A 24,685-nucleotide genomic window follows, 5' to 3' on the forward strand; every position below is an offset into this window, starting at 1 on the left:
ATGACTTCCGTACGAACCAGGGCATTTTAAATGGCCGGCTTCCCGTGCTCTGAAATTTGTGGACAACCTTCGACAAATGAAAGGAATGAGAAAAACCATACCAAGCTGGAGACTAGGCGACCACACTGGGTCGCCTATATGCACCGAGTGGCGCACAGCCTCAAGAAAGTTGAAAGTCAGCATGGCGTACCTGTCGTGTTCTCCACGCCCAGAAAGCTGAGGGGGTTATGCTCGCGGATAGGGCAAAGAAAAAGAAAAAAAAGAAGAAAGCCCAGTGCGAAAAGTGGCATGGCAGGCCTTTCGTTTCCTGCGCTGTCAGCATGGTGTACGAGATCTCATTGATACGTGGAAGAGTCTACATAGGCCAGATGGGTCGTTGCATCAATGACAGGGCACAGGAGCATGATAAATTTATAGGCAATGGAGGGGGTCAAATTTACCACCTCACTGTAAAGAATGGAAGTGTGGGCCACAGCTTAGCGGTGTTAGCATCCTTGGCAGGAGTCGGGATCAGCTGGATTCTGGATTCGAAATCTGCATTATAAATTCGAATTCTGGAGTATAAACGAATGGCAAGTACTCCTGCCATGCTATGTGCGCTGTTCTGAGTTGTTATTCTCTAAATTGTTTTTACCATTCGCTGCTGCTATTGCGCGCCACATAGTACGAGCCGGTCGATCCCGAAGCATACATACCGTTTTCATGCATGACGACTACGTAGGCCACGATGATACCGATGGCAATGAAGATGACGACTATGATTGCAGGGCTGGCGCAAGCGCTCTCTTCTCTTCTGGAAATTAGGAACAGAACGATGCTACAATTGCTTTGGGCTACAATACAACACAGGCTTACGCGTTATTACTTTGTTTCTAGAGGTACCAACAACGTATCGCTTCTGTGCTTGAATTGTTTCCTTGGTTTTCCTTCAATTTCTTAAACCTGTAGTCACGTACAAGTACCTAGCGCCTGCAGCACAGGAACTGATTATTTGCCGAAATAAGAGGTTAACACACGGCTGACAAAAGTCACTCAGCGACCATCGCTTGCGTTAAAGGAGCACTTGGTATATTTCCTCTACAAGCACCAATCTGTGCTCGCTCGAAAAATGAAAACATTTTTGTAGAGGAGATTCGCTTGTTGAACGACCTGTGTTGGACAAAACGTTTGGTTTTTTATTAAGCCACAGTCTTATTCCCGAAAAAGGTTCTTTCACGTATTTACTCATAAGTATACGAGAACGTCTCGCCTCTAAAAAGCCAAAAAAATATTATGGCCATCTTTCGGAAGGGAGCACGGCACTGTGATATACTTACTTTACAGATGTGGCAGCTGGAAAGTGTGTTTAACACGTTCTTAAACTTTGCTCAGGTCTATATGCTAATAGCAACCTACAAAATCAATGCTAACAGCAACCTTCAAAATCACAGTTCAGTATTCAGCAGTTTATCATAACACTGGGATATTTCAAGCTTTGTGAACACCTATAGTATGGAGACTCTCGCGTCTATACTACTCGTGGAGCACAGCACGACAGTATCTTGCTGCGAAACCTAGTTGGGAGCGTCGATCGAAAGATCCTATACCAAGCATCAGGCTTAAAGTCCAGTCAGCGAGCAACACAAGCAGTGACAAGGTTGTTGAAAATATAAGCGTTATCATAATTTTTTTAGTAAAATACCGCATTATTCACAAAGCGAAGCTAACTTTTTCAATAACATTATATCAAGATGAGTTTCGCCTGTTTTATGATCACGCAGATAACTCAACTCTGGAAACGACACTTATAGGTTCAACGCTTCACGGAAGTGTTTCATAAGACAAGGCCAGTTTCTTGATGGCGCAGTGCGAAATAATAGCTACTGTTTGCTGTGTATACAATACAGAACGTTTCGCACTTTAATGCCCGGGGTTTCTCGTTGTCACACTTGGCAGCAGATTTCGGAGTACACAACCACAAAGTTAAGATTACAAAGACTAGCAGGAGACATGTTTCACCTCTGAGCAGGGCTACGCAATGTGCTTCAAAGCGCGCTTTCGTTAGGTTTACAGTACTGTGCCTGATTTCTAGTCCAGATAACTGGAATGAACGCCTCGAGTGAAATTTCGCGGAAAGCACTTTTCCTGCTGGCAGGTCACAAAAGAACCGCCAGCGGCATTCAATGGCGAAAGGCTTAAGGGAAGGCATTGCCTTACCAGGACTCACTGCCGGCGGTAGGCTATCGATGGTAACGGAGCGGGGCTTCTGCTTCTTGGACTCGCACTTGGCTTCGTGGGAGTACGCTGCACGGGTGGAGCAGTAGGACGTAAACAACGATGAATGTTTTTGCTCAGAGAACCTATTCCTTAAGACAGCCATTACTGTAACAACCGAGGCCGCACGTCTTTGTAACAGAACGCCAGTGTGTACCGAAGCTTTCTTTTCCAAGTGCCGCGCCAGAGCACATGGCCTCCTGTGGCCGCCGAAAGTGGTGAGAAAAACTCGGGGGAATAACATGTTTTCTGAAAGGGGCACTTGTCAGCAATGGAAGGCAGAGAAGCGTGCCGTCTTCATTTACTGCTCAAAGCTCATCTTTGCTGCTGGCATGCGCACTAAGCGTCAGTCCTTAGGATGTAGGATTGCTTCCTCAAATGAGTCATGCACTGCACGGTAATACTTTACTATCATGCAAAGACTATTCAGCGGTGCCGTGTATGCCTTCCTCCTAATAAACAGACTGGACGCACAGTTGGGCAAGGGCAAACTACACTGACCGCTGTGCTGTAGCGGCCAAATCGGCAGTAATGTGAGTACTGCGTTTTAAAATTGAGCTCGAGTTCTACTGCTCACAAGCAACGTGGCGTGAAAGATTGCGCGCCTCCACTCCAAAGTAGACACTATCGGCATCGGGTCGCCTAACCGAACGATATGAAACATTTTACAGCGACAGCTGTTAAGCGCCCGTTCCTGGATTTCGCGCAGTAATGGTAATAGCAGTATGTCGTAGTCGTCGGAATACCCAGTCGGTGCACTACTATGGGGACCACCCTAAGTTCGGTTACCGCGAAAGAAGGAATGTATGGCGTGTGTGGAGGAATCCGTAGCCGATAGGCAGTTACCACGAGGACCGCCCGGAGGGCAGTTGCCGTCGGAGGAGGCTGTAGGAAAGATTAAGAGGCTGTAGGAAAGCAAGGAGACTGTAGGAAAGCTTAACCGGAGTGTGGATGGAGGAATGTATGGCTAGAGCGTAAGGCGTAAGCTGAAGGTGGTTGCCGCAAGGCCCACCATGAGGGTGGTTAGCCGGGCTGCAGGATGAGGAAGGTTACCGTGGAAGGAAGAGGCTATGGCGAGAGCGTATACGATGCGTAACCTCGGCGTTCTCCCGCACGGTGTCTGCGCTCGCACGCCCCTGCGCGCCAGCTCGCTCTTCCTTAATCTCTGACGCTAGCTTGGCGCGCTTGGCAATGCAGACCCTCTCCGGCGGAGCAGCTCGCCGGGCGGTATCTGCGGGGTGGTCAGACGCGGCTTTCCGACGACGACGGCTCAGACTCCCGCGCAACGCTCAGAGAGGACTGCCCGGCCTCGTCGCTCTCACGCATGGCCAAGCTCGCACTGACCAGTCACGCTGTCAGGCGGCGACCCAGCTGCGGAGAGCGCGTGCGCCAAGCCGGCGGCGGCGGCGCAGCTGCGGTCAAATGAAGGTCCAACTGCAGCCCACGGCGAAATCGGCGCCGCTAGGGCAGTAAAGCTTTCGCTTTGAAAACTTGGAGGACGCTTAAGCTCCGCCTTTAAAAGAGTAGAATGAGAAAAGCGCTATCGGGTCGCCGCCGCCTATACCGTCAACCGCTATCGGCAGACACGCGCGAGGAGGTGAGGGGGTGGGGTACGCGCGTTGAGGGAGCAGCTACGCAGGGCCTCCGCCGCGGGTTCTTCAGGGACTTTTCACCACAAGCGACGCGACAGAGCCGCTGGAGCACCCAAGGTCAGCCGCGGCAGCCTTATGACGCATTCACACTTGGGCACTCGGTGGCGAGAGCAAGCGCAACGCGGCAGAGATTCCGCCGAAATACCCAGCGGAAAGCCTGATCGGTCCAAGACCGATTTCTTCCGCTGGAAAAGTTAAGCCGATTCTCATTGGTCAGTAGGATGACGAGTAGAAAGTTGCATTCACTCGGTGACAAACATGGCGGTGCCCTTTGAAGCAGGACGCCTCGTTTCTGACTGAATTCGTCGTTCTTACTGCGTTTTTCAGCGTGTTCACTGGCCATAAATGGGCCACACGTTTTACGCTTCGTCTAATCTCACCTGTAAAAAAAAAAAAACGTATGGGTGATGTTTGTTTCATTTATTTTTCTTTAGAGTGGAGATTCTGCTGCTTTTGGGCGTAAGAGGGGCGTCGGTTTGTTGAAAACAGTGGTTCGCACCTAACGACCCAATGGCGCCATTAGTCTGAACATATCGTTGCGTCTGTTTCCATACCCTGAACTAAAAGTGAGAATCCGAGAAATGGCGTAACGTCTGCGTTGTTAGGACTCGGCTCCCCACCGCTGCTACCACTGTTGGGACTGGGCATCTCAGCCTGCTGCCACTGTTGTGCAGAGCTGAGCGTGGTGAAGGCGACGATGAGTCATCGAAACGTTTATTTATTTATTTTTACTTGTTTCGACTGCCTCAACTGCCCCTGTGCAGGGATATTACATGAGGGGTGGGCATTCGCTGACAGATGAGTTCTTCAATGGAACTATTGAAGTGGTCGTGATTGCAATGGATGACAGCAGCAGCAGGAAGGTCATTCCAGTCCTTGGGCTTTCTTATGAAAAATGAGAAAAGATGTCCTGATTTACGAGCTGATGGTGGGTACAGGGCCTTGTCATGGCTCATGCAGCAGGAGTGGCGATGTGCTGGTACACCAGCACATTGCCACATAGAACGGTAGGCCGATAGATCACACAGGCGTCTGCGAATAAGCGGATATTTGAGGAGATGTTATTTGGAAGATCACTAATATAAATTAAGAATAAAAGAAGACCGCGAGGACTGAGCCTTGTGGCACGCCTGAAATAATGGGGGACAAGGGGGAGGAGTCATTGTAAGTGTGTACGAGTTGATAACGGTTGATTAAAAAGTCTTGCATCCAATTAAAGACTAAGTCAATGAGGGATAGAGATGAACGTTTTAGAAACAGACGTTTGTGGGATACTTTATCGAGTGCTTTTTCCAAATCCAGGCACAAGGCGTCGACCGGATTGTTGTTGTCAAGGTTAGAGCTTATATCATTCATAAAGACGGCTAGCTGAGTGCCGCAAGACAGTCCCCAGCGGAAAGCGTGCTGGTTAGGATAAAAGAAATTGGCAACTAGGCGAAAGTTTACATCGTGAGGCTAAATTATGTGCTCCATGAAACACTTGTGAGAGAAATTGCGTTATTTTAAGAAAACGGGTTACCTTTTTTGGAACTGCAATCACCTTCCCCACTTTCCAGTCTTTAGGAACAACACCAGATGAAAGCGACTGGTGAAAAATGTGCGATAAAAGGACGCTAGTTGTGTTTAGTACTCTTCAATATTTTGGAATTAATACCATCTATGCCAGCGGAGGAAGTTAACTTGAGTGCCGCTAGCGTCAAACGCTATTTCAGGCATAGGTGAGTGATGGGGGGTGGAGAGTCAGGCAGTTGATTGCCTGCCTCTGAGGTAAATATTCAAGATAAAGTAGCATTGAAGACATTCGAAATTCCTTGTTTGGAAATAGGATAAATTTTGGGGGGATTTGGGGCTAACAGTCTTCCAGAACTGCCTCGGATTAGTGTGCAACATATTAAGCAAAGGCGATGCGAAAACTGGACATATACAGTATTAAACTGTATATGTACAGTCTGCGTCACCCTTGTGTAGAGCGCTCGAGGGACGCACTCCAGTGCATAAAAATTGACCCTTAGTCACAGCTTCTAGCTTCTAGAGGCAATGCTTGCGCGGAAGTGGAGCCACACAGACCTGCCAACAAGGTGGCCACGAGCCGTGAAGACAAGTGCTGATTTCGAATTTCAGTTCTTGCTTCGTGCTGCGCACTGATCAAGTGCTCTACACACGGGTGACGCAGACTGTGCAGTAAAAACAAGGGCGTTACAATATCGGCACACTGTCCGGCAGCACAACGGGCTCGCACAAAGCAGCGCGGCGACGCCCCGGAGGAGCGTCTCACTCGCTCGATGTCTACTTCTGCTCCCCGCCTGCTGCTCCGTTCGGCACGGCTCTGTTTTTATAGCCTCCGGTGACCGTTGCAGCAGCCAGCCGTTCAAACTCTCATATTAGGTCATGCCAGTAGCCACCGAATTTGGCGAAAGGACGAGAGGGCTCGGCAGTTCAAGGCAGGGACATTTTCCTTTTCGTTCTTTTTATCGTCCCACAATAATTTTTGTCCAGGAGACGACAGGTATGTCCCCTTTCCAACTGGTGCATGGCAGACAGGTCACCACGATGCTAGACGCTATGTTGCCACACGAGCCGTCTGTCGACGTAGTCGATGATGCCCGTCTAGTCTGCGAGCGCGGCAACTCGCTCGACTCCGCCTCCAGCACCAACAGCATACAGACGCTCGTCGGTACAATCTCCGTCGACGTGACGTCCATTTGTACCCTGGAGACAAGGTCTGGGTGTGGACGCCGATACGCCGTCGTGGTGTCTCCGAGAAACTCACGAAGCGCTACTTTGGCCCGTATACAGTTCTTCGCCGCATCGATGAACTGAGCTATGAGGTGCTGCCCGAAGGAATGCGACCGTCATCTCGTCGTTCCCCCCGCCCTGAAATTGTGCACGTTGTCCGGCTTAAGCTGTATTACGCGCGATAATCGCCTGCATTTTCCATTGCCTTTTACATCGGCCAGAAGGATTTTCTGGGCCCGTGTGTGGTTTTCCGCCGCGTGTTTTTGCTCTCGGGTTAGCATCGGGACGATGCTTCTTTATGAGGGAGGTAGTGTAGCGAAGAGAAAGTCGATGCGCGATTTTCGCGTGCCGACGACGACGCTGCTGCTGGTGGACCTGCCTGTTCCTGTGTTCTTGTGCTCCTGCTATCACCACCTGTGCTCGCCACCGGCCTCTACGTCAAGCAAGCCGTGACCAGTATGGCAGGTTCTCTCAGATCATGAATGGCAGTTTACCAATATCCCTGAAGAGAAACGTATACAACAGCTGTATCTTACCAATACTCACCTACGGGACAGAAACGTGGAGGCTAACGAAAAGGGCTCAGCTCAAGTTAAGGACAACGCACCAAGCTATGTAAAGAAAAATGATAGGTGTGACGTAAAGAGACTGGAAGCGGGCAGAGTGGTTGAGGGAACAGACGCGGGTTAATGACATCCCAGTCGAAATCAAGAGAAAGAAATGGGCTTGGGCAGGGCATGTAATGCGAAGGCAAGATAACCGCTGGTACTTAAGGGCAACGGAGTGGATTCCAAGAGAAAGTAAGCGTAGCAGGAGGCGGCAGAAAGTTAGGTGGGCGGATGAGATTATGAAGTTTGCGGGCATACGGTGGCCGCAGCTGGCAAAGGACAGGTTTAATTGGAGAGACATGGGAGAGGCCTTTGCCCTGCACTGGGCGTAGTGGGGCTAATGATGATGGTCGTGATCAAAGCGATGTTTAGGCTTCCATTAACAACTCTTCGTGCCCAGACCTCGATGGACTTCAGAAACGACGAATGGGGAGGAAGAATATATAAAATATTTGCCAAAAATTCTGTCTGGAGTAACAACAGACTCGTTTCTAACGCTTGCCCTACTTCAAGGATTATGGTCGAAGGCGTTCATTTCTTCAAGCATATGACTTGATTTCAAGTATAAGGGCAAAATTTATATTGCGACTAAACACTACAAGGAACTGGACCAGTGCTCTGTTCAAATGGTGTCTGGGGATTTTCTACAGATAATGAATATTTAATTTCGAATAACTGAATAATGCTTCCCCTTTTCTTTTCTGTATTTAAACATACGTATATGTCCGGCTGACAATGCTTTACCGAGTAAGCATTGTCATTTATTTGTTACTCGTCTTGTTTGAAGCTGCTCGTTTTTGTTTTACTTTAATGTCCAAAAATGTTCACATGAATGTAACGTAATTGCCTAAACTTGTATTATTTATCACATTTTCTGTGCCTGCAACTGCGCACTGGTTTTCAAGTGCTTTGTTCAAAAAGCAGTGCACAGGTACTGCGTTTCTTTTGACTAATTTTAATGACCAGCTCTAGGTCACCTACCCTGAAGCAGAAACGCGAACCTTCTTTGAGCGGCCAGCAAAGGCAAACTACCGACTGTTCCCCAAAAACGACGAAAATAACTGTGACGAACGACTAACCAAAGAATTAGTGCCTTCATGTGAATAATAACAAGAGTAAATTATATCATTATCTCTACAGTTATTGCCCTTCCCCTTTTCTCACTGCACAGGATGCATAAGATAACAAGAACAACTAATATACTCGCACTTGTGCCTAAGTGATAAGTAAAACATTGATATAGGCTGCTACAAATGTTCAATATTGAAGCAATGGACGCCAAAAACTTATACAGCACTGCAGAGACTACAATGGTGAAATGCGAAAGCATTAGTGTTTACCGCGACGCTGGTGACTCCTAGTCATAGCTCTTGTCCATATGACTCCATATGGAATGTTCTAGAACTATTTGAAAACCTGCATATCATCCTACTTCTCAGACACCGACATTGAGGGCTCCGTTTTTTGCTTTAATCTAATTGGTTGTATGCGTGACATCATCAGATGTGTGGGATGACGTCAGACCCCTATGACGTTACATGGGCTCAGTAATTTGCCCCGCCAATTAGCATCGTTAAATACATCCGTTAATATCCCTCCTTATTAGCATAGTAAATCAGTGTAATTGATTAGTGTCATCAATGATAAATCACTACTTAATAACTAATTGTAATGACTAATGACTCTGACTCGATATTGTTTAATCGCTGACCATGTACTTCACGCCGCTCTTGCTTCCACGTTTTGCGGACACATTTAGCGGACACTACCAGTGCCGACTTAGCCTATAGTAATGCTTTCGTGTTAATAATTTTGATAACGCAGTATTGCAGCCTTCGAAGCTTGCTCGTTCATTCGGGACAGCTGGCGTCAAATAGTGGGAGAGAGAAACACTTTAATTAAAAAGAACATAATTTAGCCGGCGTTTAAAAATCGCTGGCATGCTACTTTGCATGGGGAAGATAATTTGGGAGATAAAGACGGAAGGAGAACGGTGCGGAAAAGATAGAATAGAAGAATTGGAAAGGGCAGTAGATAAAATGCGGCCATTAAGTGCGTACTAAGGCGCATCGGCGAGTAATGATGTAACAGTTCAGGTTGTGTCTAGTAGACGGGGTGCCTAGAGCTCTGCAGATCGAATCACAGGGCTATAACGGTAGGAAGCGCGTGACGTAGTTAACGCACGTACGCTTGGCTGCAAACACCCTAGTTCGTCCGCAACATCACCTGCGTAAGCATCGCGTGTTTGCCAAATAGGCTTCATGCTTCGAATGAGAAATTACTCACAATGGCTTAGATTTCAGTGAAGTTTTAAACGTTTAATTACGACAAGAACACAGCAAGAAAGGGAGCGTAAGTAAAAGGACGCGCTATGGAACGACCGCTTCAGAAAAGAGTGGAGCACAACATATACACGCTGAACAACACGGGTTCACTTTATGTGCCTGAAGGTTCTGTTCCGATGGCCTCGTCGGCGGTTTGAATTAGACGAAGACGAAAAGGCGAATTTTGTCGCGAACTTAGCGCCTCGAATGTTACGTCTCTGAAGCATACACATCAAGCTCACCTGCAGTAGGGGCCTTCTGCTCTTCGGTTGTTGATTCAGGACACCGTGCTTCGGTCGACATGCTCGCTCTTTGTAGGCAGCAAACAATAAGGCATTCAGATAAATTCAATCTCCGCTTATATCAAAAGCTTAAGTCATTAAAGAGACAAATGCACTTCCGTGCTTTTTCAACTTCAGTGCCGACTTTAAGTGCGCGCAATGTTGTTGCATAGCCACTCCGGCGTGGTACTTACTTGCCTACAAGCGCCAAATCTCGATCGCAGTGTCGAAGCAGATCTGTTGCGTAAAAGGAAATTCAATCAGAATTTCACTCTTACGCTGAGAAGACGTTAAAGAATACTTGGAATGCCATCAATTGCCTTGATTTGTGCTTCAAAATCGCCTTGGTTTGTGCTTCAAAATTATATCTGCAATCGTGGGCGCATGCGTGCGTGCTGTGTGTGTGCACTTGTGAGGAATTTCAGGTATGTAAACTACGAGTACCTCGAGAGGTCAGGTGCTCGTGGCGCTCCTTGTTGCCTTTTGTCAGGAGTTTGGCAGCCTCTGAAATGTGTAAATGGACACAGCTGCTCAGAAAAAAAAGACATTTCCCCCATAAGCTGATGCTGCCCCATGCCTTCTTAGAAAATTAACACGCAGGTATAAATTTGATACCAGCCTAGACGCATAAAATTTAAACAAGGGTTCCCTGATAATCCATTCCGTGAAATTATCGGAGTTCACTGTGGTCAGTGTTAGTCCAAAACTATACGCGATCATTTTCCTCCGTCTTGCTTCTCAGTAAACTTGTATTTAGCATTAATGCGAAACCAAATTCTTCTAGAGAATAAATCAACACCTGGATAGGCTGCTTGCTGCTCTAATAAGATGTAGATGTTAATGAGAGCAAAGCTTTCGACAGCCTAAATAAATAACACTGACGGAACGCTGGCTAGAATAAATAAAACCACTTTGATTAACGGTCAAGAAGAAAAAGAAGGTTTCAAAATATATAGAACACATTCCGTTTGGATGTGTAGATATGAGACGGCGACTCGAAAACCAGGAATATCATTTGCGAAAATCACATTTACCAGTGTTTCCTCTTTCATATTTTCCCGTTTTAGTTACCTGGACGGCAATCTTAACAAAACCTGGGCTGATGAAGGTATGTAAGGCAATTTACCGCATTAATTAGTTGACCAGTCGTAGTTTACACGCTTCCTTTTTCATGAGCTAAACAGACACCACGCTGAACTTTGTAGTTTCTGCCAACCTAAACAAATAGCACCAACAGTTGTGTTCGCACAGAAATTCTTTTTGATGTGATCTCTGGTGAGCAATTAAAATATTCACAAAGCTGGTATGTCGCTAGGCTTAGAATAAGAGTGCGAAAATGGAAATCTCTTGATTAAGATTTCACAGGCATGGGAGAAAAGCGGTGAAAAACGCCACCTCGGCAGTTTAATTCGCCCGGGCCAAGTTTGCAGACCAGAGAGTTCGGTGCGAGAAAGAGAGCACTCAGATTCGTAAGACGAAAAGGAAGAAGAAACGGATAAGTTAGCAAGCAGTTGGCGTTCAAAGAAAATGCGCACTGGATAGCGCTGCTATCGGCCCAAGCTAAATGAAATGGCTTTTTAGAACTTCTTTATTCAAACTTATCCCCATTGTTTGTATCCTAGTATATCGACCTTTATCTGGCAGCGTCGGAATTCCGTCAGTCTCGGTGGCACTTCGCACAAAACACGACACAGTCTAAAAGTGTTTCGACACACTCCCGGGTATTGTATGTATGTACAGTGCTGAAAGCGGAGATTGTGTTCAGGTGCACTTCCGCATTGGACCACTCAGAGGAGAAATTAACCAATGAAATTTGAAACTTTTAAAAACCAACAACTATACGACTGGCCCTCGTTCCTGAACCTTCTCAGTTAACATTCTCAGGTCACAATAATGCATATGTCACTCTTGCAGAGTATTTAATATGTAGAAATTTAATATAAAAATTGGCTGTAATTTAGCTCTCGTTAACCCTAGCTGAATTGCGAAGACTTCGTTTCGTCGGCACGTCGTCTACGCAGCGTCTCATTCCGACGCTCTCGAGAACTCAAACCGGTCTCTTCCGCAGTTGAACAGTTGCTCCGGGACGTGGCGCGCGTTCTTCTAGCCGCATCTTCGTTACGACGCTTCTCGAGTCGTGAGCGCGTTGTCTCTTCCTCGCTTTGTTCTGTCGTTGTTGCGTCTCTTTCGCGCTCTCCATACCGACTACAATACACTGAGGCGAAGCGCATATATATATATATATATATATATATATATATATATATATATATATATATATATATATATATATATATATATATATACCCCGCGAAGCGACACCTCTCCCTCTACCCCAGCGGAGCACATCTGGTGGAGCGAGCGGCGACGGCAGCGGCGTCGACGGCGGCGCCATCTGTTGTAGCGCGGCTGCGGCGTTGCTATGCTACGGCGGCTCAAGGTCTTTCGTAGGCGACGGCACACGGCATACGGCTGAAGTACGCGACGAGCCGGAATGACTCGCTGGCTGGCGTAATAAAGCTTTCGCTTTAAAATAAGGAAGTATGCAGCGGCCTCATGACATTATTTAGAAGACTCCTTAAAAGCGTTTAATAAAAACTATAACAGCCTGACACTAAACTGAGCCCTCTATGAGTAGTCGACATTTTCCCCCTTCGACAAATCAAATAATTTATCCCGCTTGTTTGACAGAGCTTTATTTTGTTGAAGCTTTCGACATAAGCACCTCGCCTACAACGCAGAATAGGATTTCTATACGACTACAGATACCGCACCAGGCTGTCATCTCATTTTAGAAGCCGTATACGATTCCGAGTTCCGGTTACGATTTCTTCTTTGCGACGCCGAGATGAGAGCCAGAAGCGGCGTTAATCCTTCGTTCTGCTGGCCAATACGCTTTCTCTTTTTTTGCTACAACGCCTTGTGCCTCTTTATTGATTTTGTGGATTTTATTGAAATGTAATTTTCACGCACCTATATTCATTCTATATTCATTCAGCTTCTATATTCATTTATTACTTTTTCGCGACGATGACCTTTTTAATGCTTGCTTTGCACATCCAACAAAGAAAAAAAATACCCACGAGTTTCAGCCCTAACTTCTTGATGAAACGAGGCAAGCCGGGGGTGCTTCGACATGTGATACAATGCGTTGCCTAAAATAACATGTATGTGTTTATCTTCAGACAAGCCTGAATCCTGTGCGATTTGTCGTGCTACTTTACAGTCGTCAAGAACAAATAAGAAGCACATCGCCTTTGTTCTTGAACTGGCTCTTGTACATGGCTAAGCTGCATAAGCTTTTTTTTTGTTACATCAGCCGCTCAAAACGTTATGAAGAAGAGTAATGCGCCAAAACAAGCAGAGACAATAACGTCTTTTGTTAATTTTTTCTGTCGGTGCAGTTTAAAACAACGGCGGAAGGGGATCTGAACTGGTTCGGTTTAGTTTATCGGGGTTTAATGTCCCAAAGCTCCTCAACCCATGACAGACGCCGTATAGTGAAGGATCTGTAATGCTCATGGTCCGGAAAACAAGCCGCAATCCAACCCAACAAGAAGAAACCATTATGGCTGGTTTGGGCCGAAATTTGACCATGATTTTTTTGGTCGGATGTTGGCGTGTAAACCGAATTCAGAGAATTGATTATATTTACTTTTAATTATTAAACTCACGGGCAGCTTTACCAAGCACTGCCGTGGGGTCAAAAACCCTCCTGCATTTCTCCTCTGAAGAATGTATGAATTAATTAATGATTGGTTTTTGGGGAAAGGGCATGGCGCAGTATCTGTCACATATATCGTTGGACACCTGAACCGCGACGTTAGGGAAGGAATAAGGGAGGGAGTGAAAGAAGAAAGGAAGAAAGAGGTGCCGTAGTGGAGGGCACGGGAATAATTTCGACCACCTGAGAATCTTGCACTGACATCGCACAGCACACGGGCGCCTTAGCGCTTTTCCTCCATAAAAACGCAGCCGCCGCGGTCGGGTTCGAACCCGGGAACTCCGGATCAGTAGCCGAGCCGAGCGCAAAACCAGGAAAAACCCACTGGACATTCGGTGGGTGCGCGGCGGCACTGGGCGTGCCTAACCCGCAACTCCCTCGTTAGAGGCGGGTGCTCACAGGCCGGTGCACCATTCAAACCTCTTAAAATAAAAAAAAAAACTCTGGAGACTCTTCGGGTCCTTCTTGAGCGTATGACACGATAACGCAGGCAGTTTGTTTTTTAGTTGCTTAATATTCACTATTGACCGTGGGCAGCGCGAGAGCACTACGGCAGGCTGACGCGCTTCCATGTGCACGAATGTAAGGTGATGAAGACGACGGCTCGCAACGCACAGCGCGACAAACTGCCAGTTGAACACGCGAGAACACGGGCGGTTGATGAAGGTAACTACATCGCAAACATAGAGTATGACGCGATACGTGTCTCAGAGCGTCTTCTCCTCGGTTGTACTTGGGAGGTGACGTCACAGCTCTGCAGCGCACCTCTGCGGTCATCGCGACGAGTGGAATTAAGCTTTCCGCTCCTCTATCAAGGACGTGCTTCGCCTCCGCTCACAACAGTGCCGGCGCACCCGCAATGGCGTCGCGTTAACATAACCAGAAAAGAACAAATCTGTAAAGGCTATCAACCCGTTGCAACCATTACCCGCTCGTACAAGTCAGGTACAATTGTTTCATGACAGCGCGCTTACGACTGCAGGATTTACCGCTCCAAAGCGGTTCACGCGCGAACACCGCTTCTATCAAAATGAGAGCAACCTGAAACGGCAGGTGCACAGAGCGAAAAGCAGGCCGGCCTGTAGACTCGCTCGAGTCCGTAACGCTGCGGCGCGCAGCTGCTGCGCTTGTGCCGACTGTGAGATATAAAAATACGGACGTGCGAAACAACCTTGATGCGCGCAGCAGCGCCGCAGAGGCATTGCCACGTGCTGAGCTGGAAAAGCCGTTCGAGGCGTACAGCTGGGACTAGGGTTCCAAGCTTAATGGGACGCACGTGCGAACGGCTCATTCTCAGACGCTCATAGAGGCACAACTGACCGCTCTGTAGCGATTGGAGTAGCGCTAGAGCTGAGCGTACAGCTGTGTGTTTCAAAGTTGTGATAAGGCTGCACAGTCACTGGAAAACTGCCCACGCCTCCACAATGTAATCATTGTGACGAATATTTGTGCGTTTGTTACGCGAACTGTGCTCTGCACCGACGGGTGCAAGATCTTCCACATAGGGGAAAAAAAGTCATTCTGAAACAGCGCGAACAAGACACGGACGAAGAAGCTGTTTTAGAATGACCGTCTACCAACTCGCGCAGGCTTCTACTTTGTAAAAAAAAAGTGTATAACTTCTACGACGACTCGATGATTATGCAGTTTTGCGTAAGGCGTCACTCTTACAGTGGCCAAAGGCGGCACGCCTTCTACGGTTAACATGCTTAGAAGGCAGTGCTCTGCATGTGTGTAAGGCATGCGCTATGGCCCTGCACCCTGGTGAAAATCACAGAGGAAACCTTGACCGTAGACAGCATACATTGGTTTATAGTTTATGGGGGTCTAACGTCCCAAAGCGACTCAGGCTATGAGGGACGCCGTAGTGAAGGGCTCCGCAAATTTCGACCACTTGGGGTTCTTTCACGTGCACTGACATCGCACAGTACACGGACCTCTAGAATTTCGCCTCCATCGAAACTCGACCGCCGCGGCCGGGATCGAACCCGCATCTTTCGGGCCAGCAGCCGAGCGCCATAACCACTGAGCTACCGCGGCGGCCGACAGCATACAAAATACTGCTGCTCATTGTTATCAACGATTCATCGAGTGATCCCCGTGCTTATATATAATAATTCAGTTCAAAAACTTAGATTCTCCTGCCATGACAGCAAACATTCGTGCACTTTCGGAGGCAAGCATAAGCTGCCGTTAGGTGAGCTAACAGAAAAACTTAGCTGTAACAGTTCCATGCAAGACATCGGTAATACTTCAGATGCGACGCGCTGATTGCTGCACAAATGCTGTGGCCGTTTTGCGTCCGAGTAAAGTTCTGGGGCTGTGTTCAATGGAAATTTGTTACACTATGGGCATTTTTTATACAGTGACCTTTAAGCGTTTATCACCTGCTTGAGCAAAGCTATACGCGACAGAATTAACGCTGCGTGCTTCTAGCCCCCAATCTCGTTTTAAGTGAAGCATCTCTCCTTGTTTCATGTTTAACGCTACCCCCTTTCATTATGCTGGCATAGCAGACGTCGGCGCGTTGAAACCTATCGAATATAACCCTGAACTCGTACCCCTGTTGGCCAGTCTTAATAAAACAAGGGGAGAAATGCTGTGTCGTTATCTCCGAGGATCAGCGGTTTTGGAAGAATAATTCAAACTCAGTACGCCTAGTTAAATGACAGTAAAATGAGCCTGAGATTAATCAGAAACGGCGAACAGATGAATACTCACAGCGTATGCAGACAAGAAGCCAGAACACGTTCTTCTTCCTCCTCTTTCCTTCGCCGGTGCTCTTCGTCTTTCTGCGCTGAAAAATAGAAAGCACAAGCACAAAATGAAGATAAGGTGTTCAGTAGTGATCGTATTCCGTTGATCCCCCCACCCTTTTATTTTTTAAGGCGGTGTTTATTGCCGCAGAGCATAAAAGGGTATGTAATGATGGCAGACGAGGATGCTTGAATAAATGAAAAACGCTTCGATCATCTAATATGCGTTGCTTACAAGCTTAGTGACCGGAACTACCGCTTCGAGGGTAGTTCCCGGCATCATTCAAAACGACCGACCGACCGACCAACCGACCGACCGACCGACCGACCGACCGACCGACCGACCGACCGACCGACCGACCGACCGATTGATTTCGATTTCAAACATTCATTACAGAGGCATGATTACACTAACATCTGAATCCCTAGCTAAAAGCTGGTTGGTATTCATGCAGTTAATTTCCAGCAACAGCAAATCACAGGCATAACAAAAGTGTTTACATGCATATCGATGCATAATGCTCATGCATTACAATACAGAATTCAAGAATTCAAATATCTTTATTTTTCAGTGACGCTCTTATGTAGACAGTAAACGCATACACTCAAAATCAACAAACAAGAACAACGGCAAAAAGGAATTCAGAAAACATCAGTCTTAACGAACAAAAAAAAGCACTCAAATGACTCTCAATTATAATATTTTTTTCAGCGATACAGGAAAAGTATCACTCTGCTTTACTGCTTCTGGAATGTCCTAGTCCTTTCTCCGTGGACGTTTTTAGCCTTCGGAAGAAGGAAATTTCTGTTCGTAGCGGTACGAGTGATGGTAGCGTGAATAAGATGTGTGCGGCGGGTAATTGTTTTTAAGGCACGAATGTAGTGTTAGTAGAGTCCAGTACTGAACTAATAAGTTAAGGGGTAGTATATCCATCTGCTTAGGAAGAGAATCGCTGTGCGCGTTGGAGTTAGACAGTGTAGTGAATCGATTTGCCTTTTTTTTGCAAAACCTTAGGAGGCTCCAAATAAGACTGGTAGGTGCTACCCCAGGATACGGCGCAGTATGATAACTGGCTTAGAAATATTTTTAAAAAAATAGTTCGAAGCGTGTCCCTCCCAAAAGTGTGACGGCATTTATACAGAGCAAAGCATGCTGCACCTAAATGTTTACAAATCGCCTCAATATGGGGCTTCCAGTGCAAGTTCTTATCCAGAATTACTCCGAGATAATTGGTTAATAACAGGTACAGTCGGTTGCCCCGCCATTGCAGTGAAGGCCAATTTGTAGATATTGTTTTTCTGGGGCTCTTAAATATAACGCATTTTGTCTCGCTAACATTTACAACAAGTCTGTTGGAGCAAGTCTCCTGCACTGCGCTTCAGGACCAGCTGCCGTTCCAAAACAACTTGATCCGGTTGGCGTCGCCTTCCGTGCTGACTCTTGTAATCAGTTACTGGTGCTCCTAAACTAAGCGTGTGCTGCGCAAGCTGTCGCTTCGTGATAACGCTTCAGTAGTTTCATATGGATAGCTTTGCTGACAAACTTCTTGCTAGGGTCTGCTGACAGATAATCAGAAGTGATTGCCCAAGTTGTGTGGTGCGCCAGACGCCTTTGGATACGTTGACAGCTACCTTATAAGAATTCAGGACCGGAGCGGATATTAATCTTTGCTGACCGCACGGGCCAGACGCCAGCCTATATTTAGCTCCCGGTCAATAAGCTATGGGTTGCAATGACGATCTGATCAAACATACAAGCAGATATATAAAAACAACTATAAGCGCAGCAAGGTGATGAAACTTTTAAAGGAAAGATTTGGACAGTTTAGAAACACGCTGGAAAAATAAGGAAACAAAATTTTTCAGTGAATTTGCACCTACATAATGCATAAATTTACAGCGCCAATGCAGTCTAGCTCGGCTTAGCAAAATGCGTCTTGTAAAAAAAAATAGAAAGAAGAGTCGAAGCATTTAATGGGCCACACTCTTTTCTTGGTTCTCTTCGCTGAGATTTCTATAGAGTAAACATAAAAAAAAAAACTAAGAAAGAGTTAAACGGAGCTGTTTGTCAACTTATGAAAAGGGGGGGGGGGGGGGGTTAGAAGCTGTGCCCCTTCTGTTCCAGCATTTTCAGAGATTGACAAAGACCCACCACGTAGGGGTCCTCCAACTCGTACCGTGCATCCCGCCAAGAGAGGTGTCGCAATAAAACAGCGAAGGTTCCGACGTCGACGCAGCGAAAAGAATGATAGAGATGGGAGGCGCTGGGAAATTTGCAGCTGCGTGTAATCTGAGCCAACGCCTTCCAGCTTTCCACTGCCGCTTGTCAAGAAACGTGAACCCTACAAAGAAAAGAAGAAACTACGTATTCTGCACTTGAAAACAGGCAGGCGGAAACAGTGCACCGACAAAGGATGACAGAGTCACCGTCTCGGCTCTCCATTACTTTAGGTAAACAAAGTGCGCAGGAACCAAGCGCTGCACGAACTCTCGGCTCTTGGACGGGGGCACATGCACCCTTTGCTATTTCGTGAGATGGGAAATCCGCTGTTATCGAAACAAAGTTCCCGCTCGAAGTCGTAAAGAGAAGTGCATCTTCAGGGGGCGACGCCGAAGTAACTGTCGGCCAACAAAAATATTCGGGGAATAGCCTCGAGACGTCTACGCGAACGAAACGGGGGGCACGGAACAGTTTTCTTGTCTGCAAATAACAATTGTGGCGGAGGGTAAAGCCTGTTTGTAGACTAAATGTTTGCGAAATGCGATGAATAAGCAGCACGTTCGTGAGCGTAGGATTTGCTAAGTCCTTCCTTAACATTCGCTAGGGCAGAACTTGGCTCACGCGGATGGTGAAAGCTAAGTTCATGGGGCGAAAATTACCTCCAGTCCTATTGCATAATTTTGATAAATTACAAGTGATGACCAGCTTGCATTTAGTGCCACATATCCGCCGTGACACAGAACTCGGGGCACGGTAGCTAATATCTATATTTAGCAAACGGTGTCTTGCAGCACTTGTTCCTGGGAATGTGGGTTCCTACTTGAAGAAAATATAAATCGATGGGAGAAGACAGGACCAACGCCTGTCCCGTCCTCGCACATCGATTTATATTGACTTCCATGCCATTTGTTTGCGCACTGCTATTTTCCTCAAACAGTATCTGTGTCACCAGCAACTTAAATGTCCGAGAAGTTAGCATCCCTAAATTCATTTTAGGAAAAAGGTAGTAATTTTGCGAGTGGCACACGATGATATAATCAAATGTAAAGTAGGAAGCGCAAGGCTCTTCGTTGTTGCGTAGAGAGGTAGAGCTCAGTAAAGACTTGCAGCTTCAAAGCATTCTCATTTGCCAGTAATCTGCACGAAACTTAAAACGGTACGTTTCATAACCGGGAAGACCTTTCCTTTTCAGCTTTACCAACAACTCAAAAAGCAGACACGCTTAACTCGTTAACCCTTATCATGACAATAGCCCATTTCTAAAGGCACATACCGGACAACAGTAAAGCACAATAATGCTCCGCACCCCCAAACTGATCTGTCAATGGTGTCAGAAATAAAACGCTTATCCGTACAGAGCTCGCAACAATGCTGCCACGATATTTCTGTAATGCCTTCAGTGCATAGAATCGGATGATCAGAAGTACATACCGTCGTTAAGGGTATCCAATAAGACAGCGCAAAACGATGGAGACATGTAACTGCCCTGTACCTATATCATCCGACAAATTGAGATGAACGAAGCTGTATAACTAAGATGCTTTATTTTCCTACCTTCATTGCAATCACTGTAACCAACTCCACAGTAATTCGACATTGTAGGCATGCGACGATACGAATGAAAAGAAACTGCAAAAGGTCCATTGCAATGCCTTATAGTTGCGACACGCTAGTTGATTTTATTGACATCGATTAAATGCATCATGTTCAGTTCTCATTGACACCAGGCTTTTGTCGCGCTGTCTCGTTGCTTGCACCGAGTTTTGTTGCTGGAGGCTTGAAATGCCTGTTTGACATCGCGCACCAAGCTTCACCATTATGCGTGTCTTCCTCCGTAGGATGCGATCGCCAGACTTGAACAAAATGTATACCACCGGCGCTGTTTGCTAAATTGGACGTGTGCTTAGAGACGGCAATAAAATTGTTGTCGGGAATAGAACGAAGTCCCTTTAGGCCTGCTTTAACATAACTGTTCGTAAAGGTAACATATCGACGTTCTCCCGGCTGACCGAAAGCTTTAGTTACGATAGTCCTTGCGAATCAGAAAAGCCGCAAAGAGGGCCGTTATTGAGTCCTGCTCGAGTTCTGTTGATTTATTCCTACTAATTAATTTTGACGTCAGACATAGCTCACTGAATGAGTAGAGAAATTTCATTCATCGTAGAACTAGTTTCGGCCAGTTATTACATTCTGGTCCCGCTGACGACTAACAATATCGTCGCCACCTTCCTCGCACAGTTCGACAGCGGAACTTACTTCGCGCCTATCTTAAATGCGCCAGTTAACGGAGTGCTGATCCCGTCACAACACAGCGCGCAGTCGAACACAATGCGACGCCAGCCATAGCGACAAACATTTGCGAATTGCCGCTGGCCTACCTCTACCCAGGCGCTTGCAACGTCGCCGAGTACTCGTACAATTTAATTTCATCGCTACCTCCCCCCCCCCCCCCCTCTTTCTCTGTCCTTCCATTTCATTTTCCATTGTCCCAGTTTTGTTTCTGCGGCCCCGCCGTCTCCTCGCCACAACCTCTCCCCTCCTCCTCCGCCCGCGTTCCGGTAAAGCGCCCCACAGCGGAGTGCCGAGCAATCACGCCCGCGCAGCGCGGTTTCGCGCCGAGCTGCGGTTCAAAGCCCGTCCGTCGCCTCGTCCGCGAGGACACGCTTGCTCCGGACCCCGACAGTGACTGCGCCGCCAAGACTCTCTCCGTGGTGGTCGGAATCATGCTTCGCCGTTGAGTGACTGCAGCGTGACTGTCGCGAGCAGTGCTGAAGCGTGAAGGCAGGCGGCCAAGGTTTCATCCGCTCTCAGGAACAGCGCGCAAGAAGAAACTCCCAACCGAAATTTTAGCGAGAAGAGGAAACATAAGAGACCAGCTTCCCACCATCCAGGGGACCAAATTGTTTGTTTTCTCCTTTTCTCACGTTTCTTTGTCTGTACATGCATTCCCCATATGCGAGGCAAGCCAGTTAAATGTTTGTGCTTCAAGTCAAGGATTCGGACCCGCGCAAGCTTAACACTGATTGTCTATATGCGAGGCAGGCCAGTTAAATGTTTGTGTTTGAAGTCAAGAATTTGGAGCCGCGCAAGCTTAAAAGTGATTGCTGAAAATGACATTCATCATGGAGACCAAAATGTGCTGGGCGCCCCTTACCAATATGCACATTCAAAATTTCGTCAGGTGAACTGAGCATCTGGCAGAAGAGGTCGCGAAACGCTCAGCGAAGCGCTTCGCAACGTTCGAGAGGGCTTCCACACCCTCACCCAAGTCTTTGAAAGTCAAGTCGTTGGATTGTCCCTGCCGAGCTCGAGCGCAGTATCGCAGCGCACTCGGCGGCGGCGGCGAAGAAGCATCCACTGCGCACCGCTGGAGGCAGGAGATGATGCGCGGTGCTTGAAAAAGCGCCAAGTGGGCCACCGGTTAAAAACAACGGAAAGGAACATGTCAAGCAAGACATTGTCGGAGGCGGTGCCCGCCCCGCGGAAACCCGTAGTCTGCGTGTTGCAGAGATGGTCGATGTTGGGCGTCGAGACTTGAAGCAGGAGCGGTTGCGCCACAATGTCCCGACGGGGATTGATTCCCACCGTCGTATGGGTGTGCGTCTGGGCCACTTCGCTCCTCGCCTCGAATTCGGGTGAGTAGACTCTGCTCTCACGTATACCTGACGTCGCCGCCGCCGCTGAATCGCCACACCCGCGCCGTGTACTTGCGCGTCGAAAACGGGCGAAGGCGGTTTTTGGTTGTGTCACTTTTCCTGGCATGCTTTTCCTTTTCACGCGATAGCGTAAGGAGCTCGACCTGCTGGAAAGCCCGGCGTCAGTCGGAAAAAAATCTCACAATCCCCAAGATCAGAACAATAAAAAAAAAAGCTGACATTGATGTTCGAACCGTTATAGGCCCTCTGCGCGCCATGGCGAGCACGCAACGTATATATAGACCACGGCGGGTCTTCCTTCATTGCATGGAAGTACACTCACCCTGACAGTCTTCAGGCCCCACTTAGCCAGGTCGCATCCCGCAACCGGTCGTACAGAATCACACCAGCATCCAGCTCTCACTTTGCTCGGACATCAAAATTCCGGGAGACACACGCATGCATCGAGGAAAGGGTCGTTGGTTGAAGCGTGTAAGAGGGGCATCTAGTGAACGCGTTGTGGTGTCTGTGACCCTACCGTGTGTTCGAGATGTGTACTGATCTTATAGTGAATAAAAAAGTAAACCGAAATTTAATGCGCCAATTTAGGCATCAGACATTGCGCGGGATGAAAAGGCGGTGTAGTGGTGCTTTATTGGATTGAAACAAGTTGTGCGCATGATTATCAATTGGCGTGGTTTGTTGTGCAGTGTAACCTAGATAGTGATTGGCGATTAGTAATCGGTAATGGGATCGCTAATCGCGATTGTAATCGATGACCGTGATCGGTAATGTGATTGTGGATTGGTAATCGGTGAGAAATGAGAAAAAAAAAGGAATAGGACGACGAAAACGGAGGAGAAGGCACTATCACGTGTTCTTCTTAAACCGAACCTTAAGTGTCCTCATTTTTTTCGTACCGGTGCAAACAGCACTGGGCCAAGATGTACAGGAAACATTTTGTTTGCGTTAAGGCTCCCGTTCTGCGGAAAAGCCTTCGTTGTCCGTGTCGTCGTCCCAGTTGTGGGTGGAAAAAGCAGGTAGTGCACTTCTTGCCTAGGTCACGTGACCTTGTGACGTCATCACAACCTGCTCACCGTGGCAGGCGGCAACCTCTCCATCAGATTATGAGCAAACTGGTCACCGTGCCAGGAGGAAGTTAAAATAATGAATGGTTCCGAGTGACTGCTCGACAAGAGTAGCTTGGGTTTCGAGGGCCCTACCGGTGGTTACGCCATTACGCCGCGGGTTGTATGAATGCACTCCCAGCAATCTATGAATGTAAAGTGGAGAATGAGCAATTCCGCATATATGGGCATGCAGGCAGAACCTAGGTGACAGAGAAGGAGTGCTTGCGCGGGAGGGATCTCTAATGCTGTCGTATTGTACTCTTAATGGTAGTTTGAGAGTCATGTGACAGTAAAAGAAAGAACAGCATCCGTGTTTGCCAAGAGGTACGCAAAGTGGACCCCACGCCGCTGAAGGGACCCATTAACGCTACCGCGTCATACCCTTACGGTGGGACTGAAGAGTCCCTTAGTGTATTCCTCGTTATTTCTTAGTTTTATTCGTACGAAGTGAACTATCTGTATTTGCAATGCGCTGTTTGCGTAACTAAAAAACCAAAGGCCTTAGTCACGCTGAGAGCGCGTAAAGCAAATGAACGAGTACATTTTGGAACGAAAGCGGTTGTATTTTCTATAGAAGATTAGTTAATGCAGTCTGGTGTATTAGTCGCAAATTAGTCATGGGCCCAGCATCTATCAGTGAACAATGCCAGTTTTGTGGGGAGAAGTTGGACCTACATCACATACTGTGGGCGTGGCAAGGAAATCCAGAAGTGGAACTAATAGCTCGGCCATCGACAGAGAGTCGGGAGGCGGCTCCTTCCAGCTCAAGTCTCAGAGACCAGAGGCACTCCTAGGGAGAGCGCGTGCACCAGGCATAGCCAGTGGAGTCTCGGACTAGGGACCCCAACGACATCATTCCATCTCCCAAAGTGTGAATTAAATATTTTCACCACCACTTATTATAACGGCGAAGAAATACTAAAACGAGAAGAAAAGAAGTACGAAGGGAGAAGCGGTGACATGTAAGAAGACATATCGGGCAACGGCAATTACATCACCTGTGAAGGCGGTACGCTGAAATATTGAGACACGTTTCTCATAACGCTTCACTTTTACTTTTCCGTCAGGGTACGTGATCTTCAACTTACATCTAAATTCTAGTTTTTAAATAAGGATACCCCTCCGTGTCCCCTCCCGTGTGTTTCGATACCATCTCACAAAGGCTGTTTTTATGGCACGCCATCACGTGGTTGCTTGCACTGACTGCTCCTTCTGTCGCTCTCTCCTTGTGCTTTGGTGGGTTGAAAGCCTTACTCTACCTCTCTTTAGCACACAGAGGAATTTAGAGCATATTTTCAATGACAAGACTAAATACTTGCGACCTAAAGAAACGCGTTTAAGCATATTTAAGCAGGAGCAAAGCAT

The 24,685-nt window shown here is 47.3% G+C and overlaps 2 protein-coding genes across 2 annotated transcripts in view; one reads left to right on the top strand and one right to left on the bottom strand.

Annotated features, from left to right (window-relative positions):
- LOC144125626 (uncharacterized) overlaps window positions 1-16,370 on the bottom strand; it is a 210,576-nt gene extending 194,206 nt beyond the window's left edge. The window contains exons 1-2 of the mRNA XM_077659194.1: window positions 16,300-16,370; window positions 696-793 (exon numbers count right to left, since the gene is read on the bottom strand). Coding sequence (XP_077515320.1) covers window positions 696-708 — 13 coding nt within the window. The 5' untranslated portion in view covers window positions 709-793; window positions 16,300-16,370. The remainder of the gene's footprint in view (window positions 1-695; window positions 794-16,299) is intronic.
- A 4,744-nt stretch (window positions 16,371-21,114) lies between these two features.
- The window catches only part of LOC144125625 (acetylcholine receptor subunit alpha-1-A-like), a 141,398-nt gene continuing 137,827 nt past the window's right edge, over window positions 21,115-24,685 (top strand). Inside the window, exon 1 of the mRNA XM_077659193.1 lies at window positions 21,115-22,190. Coding sequence (XP_077515319.1) covers window positions 22,115-22,190 — 76 coding nt within the window. The 5' untranslated portion in view covers window positions 21,115-22,114. The remainder of the gene's footprint in view (window positions 22,191-24,685) is intronic.

This window comes from Amblyomma americanum, chromosome 3 (genome assembly GCF_052857255.1).
Source record: "Amblyomma americanum isolate KBUSLIRL-KWMA chromosome 3, ASM5285725v1, whole genome shotgun sequence".
Classification (NCBI taxonomy): domain Eukaryota; kingdom Metazoa; phylum Arthropoda; class Arachnida; order Ixodida; family Ixodidae; genus Amblyomma; species Amblyomma americanum.